Source organism: Procambarus clarkii, chromosome 79 (assembly GCF_040958095.1).
Source record: "Procambarus clarkii isolate CNS0578487 chromosome 79, FALCON_Pclarkii_2.0, whole genome shotgun sequence".
Classification (NCBI taxonomy): domain Eukaryota; kingdom Metazoa; phylum Arthropoda; class Malacostraca; order Decapoda; family Cambaridae; genus Procambarus; species Procambarus clarkii.
This window is the reverse complement of record NC_091228.1, coordinates 2,975,847-2,993,360: the sequence shown is the minus strand read 5'-3', so window position 1 is coordinate 2,993,360 and position 17,514 is coordinate 2,975,847. Positions and strand designations below refer to the sequence as shown.

Here is a 17,514-nt window from a genome sequence, read left to right as displayed (position 1 = left end):
GGGTAGCCATACATCTCTCTGGCAGCTGCCGCAGCCTTGTCCATGGGCGCCGCATGCAGCTGCGGCGCGCGACTCAACAGGTAAGGGGACATCATATGGCTGTAGTAGAGGTATGGGTACGGGAGGGAGCCGCCGGGCAGCCCCGCGGGGAGGCTGGCGTGGAGCCCCGTGGAGTATGTGGGCGAGGGCAGGCACGGGCGAGGCGCCGCAGGGGACATCATGCTCACTTCGTGGTGCCGAATATCCGCGGGCATTATGGGCGGCGTGTGCCCCTTCCTGCTGTCGGCCGCCACCGCCGCCGCCATCATGGAGGCGGCGGACATCAAGGGTGACACTAGGGAGGTGGCCGGCTCCTCCACCTCTGACTTAATAATCCGTGGAGGAGGGAGGAAGGGCGGGGGCGGCGTCGGAGGACTCTCCACGTCCACCTTCTCGTCGCCAAGATCCTTCTCTACCGACATGGACGACGCCGGCCGGTCCTCAATGTCCGACGTGTCGAGGTCGCCGCTGTCGACGCTGTTGAGGCGAGCGCGCTTGTCCAGAGTCGCTGCGGGAGAGAACAACATAAGTACACCAAGTCGTATCTACATATTTAATTTTCATATATTTAATTAACTTACAATGAAATTCACACACCCTATAATTAACCCATTGATTGATGAAGATTAAGCCACCCAAAAGGTGGCATGGGCATGAATAGCCCATAAGTGGTGGCCCTTTTGGGTCATTTCCAGTATCAATAGATGATACTGGAGATCTGTGGAGGTGCGACTGCACCCTGCGTGACGGGAGATGTCTCCCGTGTAATTAACCCAAATTCCAAATCGAATATATATTACAGGCTATTCATGCCCGTGCCACCTCTTGGGTGACTTAATCTTCATCAATCATCAATCGAGAATATATATACATTGGTTGTCGTTTGGTGTTGACGAGGGAGACATCTCCCGTCACGCAGGGTGCAGTCGCACCTCCACAGATCTCCAGTATCAGCTATTGATACTGGTAATGGCTCAAAAGGGCCACCACTCACGGGCTATTCATGCCCGTGCCACCTTTTGGCTGGCTTAATCTTCATCAATCAACCTTTAGTGTTGAGTGCTTAGGGACTGGAGATATTACACACTGTCGTTGCTTCAAGGACTGTATTGGGTAAGGTTACAGAGCATGTTGACCAGACCACACACTAGAAATTGAAGGGACGACGACGTTTCGGTCCGTCCTGGACCATTCTCAAGTCGATTGTGAGAATGTTACAGAGAATGTTACAGAGCATGTTCTACTTCAAGAGCTATATATGTTTACAGTAAATCATTATACATTGATGGTAGATCAGGGCAAGGAATTAATGTATTTTATCCTTGGTAATAAGATGGTTTGTCATTTGATACAAGGTGAGTTTAGATTTATCTCTAAATGGTTCAGTTTGACTAAGTCCAAGATATAGTGTTGGAGTGTGTGTTCCTGTCTTTGTCCACACACTTTACACTTTACTTCCTCCAGATCCCTACACAAGTGCCAGAGACACTTGTAGCCAAGTGTGACAACGTCTGTTAGTCTGTTGACTGTTAACAGTTGTTGACTGTTACTTGCCCCATACACATGTTTTACTTGACACATTGTGATGAACAACGGACCTGCTAGTTCCTGTTTGTACTGTTCTCCGTTGTTCTTCAAGTTCATCCAAGAGTTCTCGTCTAATGACACTTAACTTAAGGGACCTATTTGATAGCTCATATATGTACTTTAATATGTACTTTACTAACAAGGACTTGGCTAAGATTATCTTCTCATTTTCGATTATTTTCCCGTAGCTTGAGGCTTTTAATTTATAATGTAAAATGTGGAATTATGTTGGTGCGACCGTGCACTGTGCGTCGCTACGTGTGCGCTCACTGTGCGTCGCTACGTGTGCGTTCATTGTGCGTCGCTACATGTGTGTTCACTGTGCGTAGCTACGTGTGCGCTCACTGTGCGTCGCTACGTGTGCGCTCACTGTGCGTCGCTACATGTGCGTTCACTGTGCGTCGCTACATGTGCGTTCACTGTGCGTCGCCACAAGTGCGTTCACAGTGCGTCGCCAACAAGTGCGCTCACAATGCGTCGCCACAAGTGCGTCGCCAACAAGTGCGCTCACAGTGCGTCGCCAACAAGTGCGCTCACAGTGCGTCGCCAACAAGTGCGCTCACAGTGCGTCGCCACAAGTGCGTCGCCAACAAGTGCGCTCACAGTGCGTCGCCACAAGTGCGTCGCCACAAGTGCGCTCAGTGCGCCGCCACAAGTGCGTCGCCACAAGTGCGCTCACAGTGCGTCGCCAACAAGTGCGCTCACAGTGCGTCGCCACAAGTGCGCTCACAGTGCGTCGCCACAAGTGCGCTCAGTGCGTCGCCACAAGTGCGCTCACAGTGCGTCGCCACAAGTGCGCTCAGTGCGCCGCCACAAGTGCGCTCACAGTGCGTCGCCACAAGTGCGCTCACAGTGCGTCGCCACAAGTGCGCTCACAGTGCGTCGCCACAAGTGCGCTCACAGTGCGTCGCCACAAGTGCGCTTAGTGCATCATAGTGATATAATCCCAAAAGCTATAAGCCTAAAAGATATGCAAAATAATACATAATTTTTAAACAATACCATCAATCCCAAAAGCTATAAGCCTAAAAGATATGCAAAATAATACATAATTTTTAAGCAACATACCATCATCTGTTTCAGTAGTCTTGTCCGGGGTGGTGGCGGTGAGTTCCCCGACCTGGGGCGGCGTCCCTCCAGACCTCTTCTTGGAGCGAAGCTGGCCGTTCTCCCTGAAGCCTTTGGCGAACGGGTTGTTGTCGATCTTAAGCTGCGTGATGCGGTCGTTCTGGTAGGCTGTGACTGCCATGAAGCAGGTCTGAGGGAAGTTGAATGTGTTGAAGGCTGCCCAGTGGAGGGACACTAAGTCCGGCGCCGCTACAATGTGAATTCTCGGCTGGTACTTATGCATGGAGTTGAGGATGATGTGTCCTTGTTGGTCCAGATTGTTGTTGGTTAGTTTGAGCTTCTGGAAGCTGATGGGATGACGCATCCACTGTGCGCCCGAGGCGGGGGAGTCCGGGTGGATGTAGAGTCGGCCGGGCATGTGGGGCTCGGCCTTGCCCGCCACCACCCACTCCTTGCCCTGGAACTTGTACCTGGAGTCGTCTGCTGGGATGATGTCCATCAGGACGAAATATTTGGTGTTGGGTTCCAGCCCGCTAGCGGACATCTTCACCGTCGGGAACATTCGCCTGAAACAAGGAAAAATTGCCTTTAGAATAAAATAACATTTAAAATGTGCTTCCAAGCACGTAGATGAACATGTAGAATAGTAGAAAGATCACGAGACGAGGGAAAGCATTAATCCACAAACCCTATAAGCCGCGGCCCGCACCCCGGCCAGTGACAAACACTTCAACCTTGTTTTGTTGGCGCGCTAAAGTGACTCAAACATTTGTGCTCAAACAGTGAGAGCGGCGACACTGGCCGAGGACACACACACACACACACACACACACACACACACACACACACACACACACACACACCATCAACACTTCTCATCTTACTCCACACATGATCACCTTACCCTCAGCCCCGCCGCCCTCTACTGGCCCACCACCATCTCCCTGGGCCCACCACCATCTCCCTGGGCCCACCACCATCTCCCTGGACCCACCACCATCTCCCTGAGCCCACCACCATCTCCCTGAGCCCACCACCATCTCCCTGAGCCCACCACCATCTCCCTGGGCCCACCACCATCTCCCTGAGCCCACCACCATCTCCCTGTGCCCACCACCATCTCCCTGGACCCACCACCATCTCCCTGGGCCCACCACCATCTCCCTGGGCCCACCACCATCTCCCTGAGCCCACCACCATCTCCCTGGGCCCACCACCATCTCCCTGAGCCCACCACCATCTCCCTGAGCCCACCACCATCTCCCTGAGCCCACCACCATCTCCCTGAGCCCACCACCATCTCCCTGGGCCCACCACCATCTCCCTGAGCCCACCACCATCTCCCTGAGCCCACCACCATCTCCCTGAGCCCACCACCATCTCCCTGAGCCCACCACCATCTCCCTGGGCCCACCACCATCTCCCTGGGCCCACCACCATCTCCCTGGGCCCACCACCATCTCCCTGGGCCCACCACCATCTCCCTGTGCCCACCACCATCTCCCTGTGCCCACCACCATCTCCCTGGGCCCACCACCATCTCCCTGGGCCCACCACCATCTCCCTGGGCCCACCACCATCTCCCTGTGCCCACCACCATCTCCCTGAGCCCACCACCATCTCCCTGAGCCCACCACCATCTCCCTGGGCCCACCACCATCTCCCTGACCCGACCACTTCCATATCTCCCTGATTGATTAATGCAGATTAAGCCACGGGCATGAATAGCCCGTAAAATATCTCCCTGTTGTTGTTGCTTTAAATTTAGCCACTCAGAACGAAGTGTTCATGTAGCACCGGCTATGGTGAGCCCGTAACTATATCTCCCTGAGCTGAGGGCCCTTAAATACCTCCCTGGAGCGCACCAATCACTGTGATATATATGTGCTTCAGCCTACAGTTTAGACCTATTGTCTTGTGTATGACCCTCTGTCCTGCGTGACAGTGAATACTAGCATTAACCTCAATTTAATAAGACTATCAAAATCCTCAGATTAGGCAAAATTGTAATTAATTTTGTCAATAAAGATGTTAATAATAATAATCTTCAGGTGAGGCTGGCCACCTAGGTCGCCTGCCTGCGGTAATATTGGACAATTTCAACACACGTTAAGAGCAAGTTGACCAGACCACACACTAGAAGGTGAAGGGACGACGACGTTTCGGTCCGTCCTGGACCATTCTCAAGTCGACTATAATTGTACAATCGACTTGAGAATGGTCCAGGACGGACCGAAACGTCGTCGTCCCTTCACCTTCTAGTGTGTGGTCTGGTCGACGACGTTTCGGTCCGTCCTGGACCATTCTCAAGTCGACTATAATTGTACAATCGACTTGAGAATGGTCCAGGACGGACCGAAACGTCGTCGTCCCTTCACCTTCTAGTGTGTGGTCTGGTCGACGACGTTTCGGTCCGTCCTGGACCATTCTCAAGTCGACTATAATTGTACAATCGACTTGAGAATGGTTCAGGACGGACCGAAACGTCGTCGTCCCTTCACCTTCTAGTGTGTGGTCTGGTCGACGACGTTTCGGTCCGTCCTGGACCATTCTCAGGTTGACTATAATTGTACAATCGACTTGAGAATGGTCCAGGACGGACCGAAACGTCGTCGTCCCTTCACCTTCTAGTGTGTGGTCTGGTCAACATACTTTAGCCACGTTATTGTGACTCATCGCCTGCACGCTAAGAGCAACTAATCTTGCAAAAAACAATAGAATCTTTTTATGCAAATTAAGTCTTTCGGCCAATAAATGAGAATTAAAATGATATGAAATTTCTGCACAAAACAAAGTTTTCAAAAATAAAATATAAAATGAACTCAATTTTGTTAATCCTTTGACCCTTTCCACCCAGAGAGGAATTGTGTAATTCTAGTATATACAAGAAACTATTAATACATTAAACAATATTATTTTAGTTTATACTGGGGATAAAATCTTAATACATCAACTTCCGTTGGCTTCAGCCAGCCAAAAAAATTTATTTGCATTTCTAACAATTTTAATAACGAACAAGCTTCGTGTCTATGGCGGGTTGAAATAGCCTAAGCTACTCTATCCATTTGAGATGTAATTTGTGGTCCCAATAAACATACTTGAATCTGGATAGAAATAGCCTAAGCTACTCTATCCATTTGAGATGTATTTTATAGTCCTGATAAACGTACTTGAATCTGGATAGAAATAGCCTAAGCTACTCTATCCATTTGAGATGTATTTTATAGTCCTGATAAACGTACTTGAATCTGGATAGAAATAGCCTAAGCTACTCTATCCATTTGAGATGTATTTTATAGTCCTGATAAATGTACTTGAATCTAGATAGAAATAGCCTAAGCTACTCTATCCATTTGAGATATATTTTATGGTCTTAATAAACATATTTAAATTTTAACATGAACTTGAACCTGAGTGTGATCAACTCACCGCTGGCCTCTGTGGTCAGACCTACGACTCTGTGCTGACGTGATCACAGACCATATCTGTACCCCATTACCGTCTGCTACTGTCCGCCAACGCTATCTACGCTACACTACTGATTTGACAGATGAATCAGCAGTTGTTGACAGGAGGTGGTGAGACGGCGCCTGGCAGCGATATAGCGCCGCCGGGCTTGGATGAGCCGACCCTGAACGTTCATTCCTACCGCAAGCCTAAACGTTCATTCCTACCGCAAGCCTAAACGTTCATTCCTACCGCAAGCCTAAACGTTCATTCCTACCGCAAGCCTAAACGTTCATTCCTACCGCAAGCCTGAACGTTCATTCCTACCGCAAGCCTAAACGTTCATTCCTACCGCAAGCCTGAACGTTCATTCCTACCGCAAGCCTGAACGTTCATTCCTACCGCAAGCCTAAACGTTCATTCCTACCGCAAGCCTAAACGTTCATTCCTACCGCAAGCCTGAACGTTCACTCCTACCGCAAGCCTGAACGTTCACTCCTACCGCAAGCCTGAACGTTCATTCCTACCACAAGCCTAAACGTTCATTCCTACCGCAAGCCTAAACGTTCACTCCTAACGCAAGCCTAAACGTTCATTTGTACCGCAAGCCTGAACGTTCACTCCTACCGCAAGCCTAAATGTTCATTTGTAAATCTACACAGTAAAATAACAACGTACTGGAGTGAACGATATGGAAGAAAATGCAGAATAGAACCAGTGAAGAGCAGAGGTGCCATAGGCACAATCAGAGAACACTGTATAAACATCAGAGGTCCGCGGTTGTTCAACATCCTCCCAGCGAGCATAAGAAATATTGCCGGAACAACCGTGGACATCTTCAAGAGGAAACTAGATTTATTCTTTCAAGGAGTGCCGGACCAACCGGGCTGTGGAGAGGATATGTGGGCCTGCGGGCCGCTCCAAGCAACAGCCTGGTGGACCAAACTCTCACAAGTCAAGCCTGGCCTCGGGCCGGGCTTGGGGAGTAGAACTCCCAGAACCCCATCAACCAGGTATCAACCAGGTACCGCAGGCCTGAACGATCACCCCTACCGCAAGCCTAAACGTTCATTCCTACCGCAAGCCTAAACGTTCATTCCTACCGCAAGCCTAAACGTTCATTTGTACCGCAAGCCTGAACGTTCACTCCTACCGCAAGCCTAAACGTTCATTCCTACCGCAAGCCTGAACGTTCATTCATACCGCAAGCCTAAACGTTCACTCCTACCGCAAGCCTAAACGTTCACTCCTACCGCAAGCCTAAACGTTCACTCCTACCGCAAGCCTAAACGTTCACTCCTACCGCAAGCCTAAACGTTCACTCCTACCGCAAGCCTAAACGTTCATTCCTACCGCAAGCCTAAACGTTCATTTGTACCGCAAGCCTGAACGTTCACTCCTACCGCAAGCCTAAACGTTCATTCCTACCGCAAGCCTGAACGTTCATTCATACCGCAAGCCTGAACGTTCACTCCTACCGCAAGCCTAAACATTCGCAAGCAACAAACTTTTAATGCAAGCAACACACTCCTACCGCACGCAACACATTGTTACACCTACAATAAACCTCAGGCTACAACTCCAGGCAACTCTCACTTTCTGCAAGACTCACCTGCAGGCAACACACCTGAACACAACACATACCTACAAGCAATATAACGCAAACACATCCGCAAGCAACACACCAGAAGCGACACACATGCAAGCAACACACCAGAAGCGACACACATGCAAGCAACACACCAGAAGCGACACACACATGCAAGCAACACACCGACAATTACTACAAATCTGAAAGCAACATACAGCTGCAAAGCAACACAAATCTACACCCAAAACAAATCTGCAAGCAACACAGATGCAATGCCCACCTCCCACAACACCTGGAACCCATCAGTAAGCAAGCAACATACCCGTAAGCAACACATAAATGTTTAATTTACATTGTTTTGTTAATAGTTTAACTGGGGTAACAAAGACAAGACCAGAATGTCCTGGAGTGAGTTATTTTACTACCCAACTCCTGCCTGTGGCCAAGCCCGGCATGGCGCCAAGCCTAGCCTGGGGCCAAGCCCGGCATGGCGCCAAGCCTAGCCTGGGGCCAAGCCCGGACTCGGACCATTCCCGATTTGGGGCCAAGAATAAATATGCTGAAATTTTTTCCTAGTTCTTAAACACATTACGCTAACTTACAATTGTCAGAAATCTGACTTAATATTAGCTGAAATTTGACTTAATATTAGCTGAAATTTGACTTAATATTAGCTGAAATTTGATTTAATATTAGCTGAAATTTGATTTAATATTAGCTGAAATTTGACTTAATATTTGTTGAAATTTGACTTAATATTTGCTGAAATCTGATTTATTATTTGCTGAAATTTGACTTAATATTTACTGAAATTTGACTTAATATTTACTGAAATTTGACTTAATATTTACTGAAATTTGACTTAATATTTGCTGAAATTTGACTTAATATTTGCTGAAATTTGACTTAATATTTGCTGAAATTTGACTTAACATTTGCTGAAATTTGACTTAATATTTGCTGAAATTTGACTTAATATTTGCTGAAATTTGACTTAATATTTGCTGAAATTTGACTTAATATTTGCCGAAATCTGACTTATTATTTGCCGAAATCTGACTTATTATTTGCCGAAATTTGACTTAATATTTGCTGAAATTTGACTTATTATTTGCCGAAATCTGACTTATTATTTGCCGAAATCTGACTTATTATTTGCCGAAATTTGACTTATTATTTGCTGAAATTTGACTTATTATTTGCTGAAATTTGACTTATTATTTGCTGAAATTTGACTTATTATTTGCTGACATTTGACTTATTATTTGCTGACATTTGACTTATTATTTGCTGACATTTGACTTATTATTTGCTGACATTTGACTTATTATTTGCTGACATTTGACTTATTATTTGCTGACATTTGACTTATTATTTGCTGACATTTGACTTATTATTTGCTGACATTTGACTTATTATTTGCTGACATTTGACTTATTATTTGCTGAAATTTGACTTATTATTTGCTGAAATTTGACTTATTATTTGCTGAAATTAGACTTATTATTTGCTGAAATTAGACTTATTATTTGCTGAAATTAGACTTATTATTTGCTGAAATTAGACTTATTATTTGCTGAAATTAGACTTATTATTTGCTGAAATTAGACTTATTATTTGCTGAAATTTGACTTATTATTTGCTGAAATTTGACTTATTATTTGCTGAAATTTGACTTATTATTTGCTGAAATTTGACTTATTATTTGCTGAAATTTGACTTATTATTTGCTGAAATCTGATTTATTATTTGCTGAAATTTGACTTATTATTTTCTGAAATTTGACTTATTATTTTCTGAAATTTAACTTATTATTTGCAGAAATTTGACTTATTATTTGCAGAAATGTGACTAATAATTTTCTAAAATGTGACTTAAAATTAGTTGAAAAGTGACTTAAAGTTACTTAACAGTTTCATGTTAAACAATGTATAAGTAAAAGGTGGCTTAAGGAAGTGACGAGTTTAATAAATATTTTTGTACTAAACAATTAAGAAATTTTAAAAAAGTTAATATTAAATATTTCATATTATGGTAAGTGATGTATGACACTTGGAAGGGATATGAGGGAACGGAGTTGGAATATGAAGACAAGGAGCTAGGCTATGAGGACAAGGAACTGGGATATGACGACAAGAAGCTAGGCTATGAGGACAAGGAGCTGGGATATGAGAACAAGGAACTGGGATATGACGACAAGAAGCTAGGCTATGAGGACAAGGAGCTGGGATATGACGACAAGGAACTGGGATATGACGACAAGGAACTGGGATATGAGGACAAGGAACTGGGATATGACGACAAGGAGCTGGGATATGACGACAAGAAGCTGGGGTATGAGGACAAGGAACTGGGATATGACGACAAGGAGCTGGGATATGACGACAAGAAGCTGGGGTATGAGGACAAGGAGCTGGGATATGAGAACAAGGAACTTGGATATGACGACAAGGAGCTGGGATATGACGACAAGAAGCTGGGGTATGAGGACAAGGAACTGGGATATGACGACAAGGAGCTGGGATATGATAATTTTCGGGATGATGTGAAAATATGAAACCTTAATAATAAATGATTCATTTCACGAAAAATGTCTTAAAATTAAATATGAGATTGAACACAAATCCAGATACAAAATCCGTCAAAAAAAATCAATACATTAATTATGATCAGTCCACAATAAATTGGGGTTGGGTTGAATGGCCACCCACCAACCACCACCCTCCCCAAGGCGGCATTATTAAGGCCCGCAAGAGTAGTGGCCGCGGCCATCCTCTAGGATTACCAGGTGGGCCCCACACGCAGCTAAACCAAACAAAATGATCCCATATCACCGGGCCACTTATTGTCTTGGACGAGATCAAAGCGGCGAAGCTAAATTGAATCGTTGTCAGCGGATCCGATAGCGGGTTGGGATCTTTGTAAGCCAAGCGCGCGGCCGCCGGAATGGGACGGAATGTTGGGAGGTTTTTGCGCTCTTGGAGGTTAATGTGTCAATTTGTAAACGCTGTAGTTATGTGTGGTAGCTGTGTGCGCACGGCCACACAAGTGACACAAAGGGTTTAATGTGTGTTACAATTAACATTGTTCTAAATGGCGTACTCACCGTCCGAGCTTAGTGATGATCATCTCCGTGCCAAACTTATTAAACTGGTTCCACAGGTTTTCATTTTCCAGGCGAGCCTTGATGCGAGGGTCAGGTTTGCCCCCCGGCAGCCCAGCGGCCGGGAAGCCTCCACACTGGGGCAGAGGCTTCAGATAATCCCCTGGAAACCCGTGAGCGAAGGGGGACTGGGGGGTGAGGCCGCCTGTGGGAATATCAAAAGCACTACTTAAGACGTTATCATCACCACTCAACAAAAGTATTCATCATTATCACTTTCTAGGAATGAACTGAGCTGCAGATACTATCAGATACAGAACTTGAACTTGAAAGGAAGCTAGAGAAAGCAGCGCTTGACAATATACAAGGGGCGTGAGTGTCGAGGACGGGCCGACGGCCGGTATAGGGTCACCACCGACAAACTTACCATGGAACCCAAGCCGGTACTTCTCCAGGTGGTCGGTAAGATTGGCAGGTAAGCCGCCTCCGAGGTACGGGTGCAGGCCAAGCGGGCCAGCCGGCGTCATACCGCGGGTACGGTGAAGGTATAGCAGTTCCTCCTCGTACATGTCTTAATAGTCCACTGCACTCGATGCCTATATATATCACTAATTACACTGCACTCAGCCAAGCGCTCAACTATCTCATGAACAGGCCGGTTATACGTATCATTCACGAGTGCTTGTCGGGAACTGTCTTTATTTGTCCCGTGTTGTGGGTTTTGTATGTTAGCGGGTCACGCCCTCTCGTGCGCTCGACCAATAGGATGCGCGACGACTGATGGAGAGAGGCTCAGGAGTGGTCGGCGCGGACGCAGGGGGGAGGAGCCTCGAAGGCGGAGGCGGGGCTTCGGCGGAGCCGACAGGGTGACGGCGCCGCTCACTTCACTGTTTATTTTTGACCCCCTGGGAATTGTCCCCCTCCCATCCCCACAGGTGTGGCTTAGCACTGGATGAGAAAATGGCAGGTTTTACGAAGGTCCGACCATTAGATATTGAGATGGCAATAGATAAGGGTTAGGACACGGCTGCGAACACCCCTCCAGACGGTAATGTGGCTTCCCGCCCACCTACTGGCTGGTCAAGAACCAACCAGATCACCTGGCCACCTACACCAACAGGAGGCCACCTACAGGCCACCTACACCAACAGGAGGCCACCTACAGGCCACCTACACCAACAGGAGGCCACCTACAGGCCACCTACACCAAAAAAAAACCAATGTATATACATATTCAAGGAACACATGGATAAGCAGAGCACCGTGACAGCTGGAGTTGCTCCTTACGGAACACCTTGGTCACTCATTTAAAATATATAATTACATGAGAGAAATACAAAGGAAATAAAGGTTTTATTTCACAGATTATAATCATGTGTTCTCAGAGGCTCTCAGGAGCTATTAAGTGCTCTCAGGAGCTATTAAGTGCTCTCAGGTGCACTCAGATCCTCTCAGGTGCTCTCTGGTGCTCTCTAGTGCCCTTAGGTGCTCCTAAGTGCTCTCTGGTACTCTCTGGTGCTCTCAAAAATATATTAAATTTTAAAAGCAAGAAATTTACCTCGTAATTTAACTTCAGGAGGCTATGAGGACCAGGCGTCAGCTAACAGGGAAGATGATAGCTCTCTCTCTGCGAGAAAAGCTAAATGTTTTTGTCTTAAACAAGAACTGTTTATTTGTGCAATTAAAAGCTAAAATATGGAACCCCTTTTTTAACACAAATTCACACACACCCATACTGAGGCTTTTTTTTTACCAACAAAAACAAATACAGTGAACACCGCTTGGTGTTCACGAAGAGGAACGAGGTAGAACATTTGCGCTGTTCCTTGTACAGGAAGCTGAGAACAAAACTGTATATAAGAACATGCGAAGAACACCCCCCCCCCTCATAGTAGTCCTATAGTTAACCGGTGAGGACGTAGTCCTGAGTACACACCTGTCCATGCGTACACACCTGTCCATGCGTACACACCTGTCCATGCGTACACACCTGTCCATGCGTACACACCTGTCCATGCGTACACACCTGTCCATGCGTACACACCTGTCCATACGTGCATGCTTGTGCTGTTTGAAGCCTGATTGTGAGTTCGTGGAGTAGGCTACTATCGTTCTCGACTCTCAGACACCCTGAGTTCGATTCACGGCCGGCACATTCATTGGGCAGGTTTCCTTTTCACCTCATGCCTATGTTCACCTAGCAGTAAATAGGTACCCGTGAGTTAGTAAACTGTTGTTGGGTTGCTTCCGTAAGGTAAACAGTTAGACCTTGCGGGAGGACCTCGATACAAGCCTAATATATATATATATATATATATATATATATATATATATATATATATATATATATATATATATGTATATGTATATATACATATATATATATATATATATATATATATATATATATATATATATATATATATATATATATATATGTCGTACCTAATAGCCAGAACGCACTTCTCAGCCTACTATGCAAGCCCCGATTTGCCTAATAAGCCACGTTTTCCTGAATTAATCTACTTTCTCTAATTTTTTTCTTATGAAATGATAAAGCTACCCATTTCATTATGTATGAGGTCAATTTTTTTTTATTGGAGTTAAAATTAACGTACATATATGACCGAACCTAACCAACCCTACCTCACCTAACCTAACCTATCTTTATAGGTTAGGTTAGGTTAGGTAGCCGAAAAAGTTAGGTTAGGTTAGGTTAGGTTAGGTTAGGTAGGTTAGGTAGACGAAAAACAATTAATTCATGAAAACTTGGCTTATTAGGCAAATCGGGCCTTGCATAGTAGGCTGAGAAGTGCGTTCTGGCTACTAGGTACGACATATATATATATATATATATATATATATATATATATATATATATATATATATATATATATATATATAAAACATTCACACACACACACACACACACACACACACACACACACACACACACACACACACACACACACACACACACACACACACACAAGCTTCCTGTCCCCGACAAAACGACAACAACATTTTGATTGAATTGTTAAAGCTCTCTTGTTTATATCTCTTGTTAAATTAATGTCAACCACTCTCATATTATTTGTCAGTCACGACTTCCTCTGGCGGCGCCACGGTGATGACTGAGTTCCTGGTTACTCGTCCGCCGTCGGTACGGAGTGTCCTGAGTTCCTGAACCCAGTTCACGAAGCAGTTACGCAAGCACTTACGAACCTGTACATCTTTTCTCAATCTTTGGCGGCTTTGTTTACAATTATTAAACAGTTAATGAGCTCCGAAGCACCAGGAGACTGTTTATAACAATACCAACAGTTGATTGGCAAGTTTTCATGCTTGTAAACTGTTTAATAAATGTATCCAAAGCCGTCAAAGATTGAGGAAAGATGTACACGTTCGTAAGTGCTTGCGTAAGTAACTGCTTCGTGAATCTGGCTTGTGATTCTCAGTCTGTCGTCGCGAGGAAGATTGTCTTGCAGGGAATTTTCCTTGTCATCCGTCGCTGTGAGATTGATAAAGATTAAGCAACCCAAGACATGGCATGGGCATGAATAGCCCGTAAGTCGCTGTTAGTTTCCCCACGGGCTTACATACATAGTGGCTCAGTCGATTAAGGCAGCGTCTGGGATGCTCCCGGACGCAGGTTCGAATCCTTGTCACGGTCCTTGTGGATTTGTTCATTTTACATACATCACCACACGATATGGGAGCCGGTCGGCCGAGCGGACAGCACACTGGACTTGTGATCCTGTGGTCCCGGGTTCAATCCCGGGCGCCGGCGAGAAACAATGGGCAGAGTTTCTTTCACCCTATGCCCCTGTTACCTAGCAGTAAAATAGGTACCTGGGTGTTAGTCAGCTGTCACGGGCTGCTTCCTGGGGGTGGAGGCCTGGTCGAGGACCGGGCCGCGGGGACACTAAAGCCCCGAAATCATCTCAAGATAACGTCAAGATACGCAGTGGAGCCGTGACCAGCAGACAACCCCATCCTGAGGATCAAGCTCAAGTTTATTGATAAAATGAAATACATCTCAAAAGGATAGAGTAGCTATCCTTTAGTTATCTTGATAGTAGCTATCAAGATAACCTCATCTCAAGATAACTTAGGCTATTCCTACGCCTGGTGAGGTCTCTCATTAGTGCGGGTGAGTGTTTTAGTCTGACATTAGTATTCTCGGTGACGAAGCCTGTGCATCTAGCGCCTTGCATCCTGTTAGCCTGCTGCCGCCTACATTAATATATTACTGACTGAATATATATTATACATTATATATATATATATATATATATATATATATATATATATATATATATATATATATATATATATATATATATAATGTGTGTGTGTGTGTGTGTGTATATATAGCACGAAAATAAACACGTGATTAAAAATGTGACAGTGTCAGAACTCGGAGGAAAATTGACACAGGAATTTCCTTAAGTACTCTCGTATATTAATACATCTTCAGAAGGAGTGCTCCTTCTGAAGATGTATTAATATACGAAAGTGCTGAAGGAAATTAATGTTTCAATTTTCCTCCGTGGTCTGACACTGTCATATATATATATATATATATATATATATATATATATATATATATATATATATATATATATATATATATATATATATATGTCGTACCTAGTAGCCAGAACGCACTTCTCAGCCTACTATGCAAGGCCCGATTTGCCTAATAAGCCAAGTTTTCATGAATTAATTGTTTTTCGACAACCTAACCTACCTAACCTAACCTAACCTAACTTTTTCGGCTACCTAACCTAACCTAACCTATAAAGATAGGTTAGGTTAGGTTAGGTAGGGTTGGTTAGGTTCGGTCATATATCTACGTTAACTTTAACTCAAATAAAAAAAAATTGACCTCATACGTAATGAAATGGGTAGCTTTATCATTTTATAAGAAAAAAAATAGAGAAAATATATTAATTCAGGAAATCTTGGCTTATTAGGCAAATCGGGCCTTGCATAGTAGGCCGAGAAGTGAGTTCTGGCTACTAGGTACGACATATATATATATATATATATATATATAAGTTTGTTTCTCAAGAATCACTTTTCCTAGAAAATCTCTGGATTCGAACTGGGACCGCCAGAGCGTCAACGACAATCAGTTTAACACTATAGCCACTCAGCCAAGGGTGACGTGATTGTTAGAGTCACTACAATCACTCGTGAACATAACTAGCCCCAACACAATTATCCAGGGGGGGGGGGGTGATGGTGTATTGTTCACAGGCGCTCAGCACGCTGGTAAAGCAAAGTCCACACTATACTGTGTACTGTGTATAGTGTAGCCGTATGGTGCATTCCTCACTGTTACCTTGAGGTTACCTTGCCTGTGCCAGGTAAGTTACGGGCTCACCATAGCCCGTGCTACTTGGAACTTGTTCCAAGTATCTTATCTTGAGGTTATCTTGAGATGATTTCGGGGCTTTTTAGTGTCCCCGCGGCCCGGTCCTCGACTAGGCCTCCACCCCCCAGGAAGCAGCCCGTGACAGCTGACTAACACCCAGGTACCTATTTTACTGCTAGGTAACAGGGGCATAGGGTGAAAGAAACTCTGCCCATTGTTTCTCGCCGGCGCCTGGGATCGAACCCAGGACCACAAGTCCAGCGTGCTGTCCGCTCGGCCGACCGGCTCCCTATATATATACATATATATATACTGTATATATATATATATATCTGTAGCTGAATCTATAACAGCAACAGCCCTGTGACGCGGGTCCATTCACTATCATTTTTCAAGCTGTATCAGGGGACATATCCAGTCATTTTTCCCCAACAAGAGGTGTTTGTCAGCTGAGTGGGTGATGCCTCTGTGTGCTAAGTACCTTTTGTGCCGGCTTAACCCTCCCCCCCATCCCAGCCCCACGCCCCGACACCCCCCTCTGACCCACCAGGCTGTGACCGACCTGTGTACTGACCAGAGAGATGGGCTGTGGCTTGCGCTGAGAATCAAATTGTCTCTCAGCGAAGCGATGGGAGATTCTCTCTAATCACAGTAGTGGTTTATTGTGCACCCCATACTCCTGTGAGTGGTAGTTTGTGCACCCCATACTCCTCCTGTGAGTGGTTTATTGTGCACCCCATACTCATCCTGTGAGTGGTTTATTGTGCACCCCATACTTCTCCTGTGAGTGGTTTATTGTGCACCCCATACTCCTCCTGTGAGTGGTTTATTGTGCACCCCATACTCCTGTGAGTGGTTTATTGTGCACCCCATACTCCTCCTGTGAGTGGTAGTTTATTGTGCACCCCATACTCCTGTGAGTGGTAGCTTATTGTGCACCCCATACTCATCCTGTGAGTGGTAGTTTATTGTGCACCCCATACTCATCCTGTGAGTGGTAGTTTATTGTGCACCCCATACTCCTCCTGTGAGTGGTAGCTTATTGTGCACCCCATACTCATCCTGTGAGTGGTAGTTTATTGTGCACCCCATACTCATCCTGTGAGTGGTAGTTTATTGTGCACCCCATACTCCTCCTGTGAGTGGTAGCTTATTGTGCACCCCATACTCATCCTGTGAGTGGTAGTTTATTGTGCACCCCATACTCATCCTGTGAGTGGTAGTTTATTGTGCACCCCATACTCATCCTGTGAGTGGTAGTTTATTGTGCACCCCATACTCATCCTGTGAGTGGTA

General features: G+C 45.5%; 1 protein-coding gene across 1 annotated transcript in view; it reads right to left on the bottom strand.

Annotated features, from left to right (window-relative positions):
* The window catches only part of LOC123764469 (T-box transcription factor TBX6), a 12,460-nt gene extending 921 nt beyond the window's left edge, over nucleotides 1-11,539 (bottom strand). Inside the window, exons 1-4 of the mRNA XM_045752327.1 lie at nucleotides 11,263-11,539; nucleotides 10,839-11,040; nucleotides 2,695-3,260; nucleotides 1-547 (exon numbers count right to left, since the gene is read on the bottom strand). The exon at nucleotides 1-547 is cut by the window's left edge and continues 921 nt beyond it. Coding sequence (XP_045608283.1) covers nucleotides 1-547; nucleotides 2,695-3,260; nucleotides 10,839-11,040; nucleotides 11,263-11,404 — 1,457 coding nt within the window. The 5' untranslated portion in view covers nucleotides 11,405-11,539. The remainder of the gene's footprint in view (nucleotides 548-2,694; nucleotides 3,261-10,838; nucleotides 11,041-11,262) is intronic.
* Nucleotides 11,540-17,514: the final 5,975 nt, after the last annotated feature.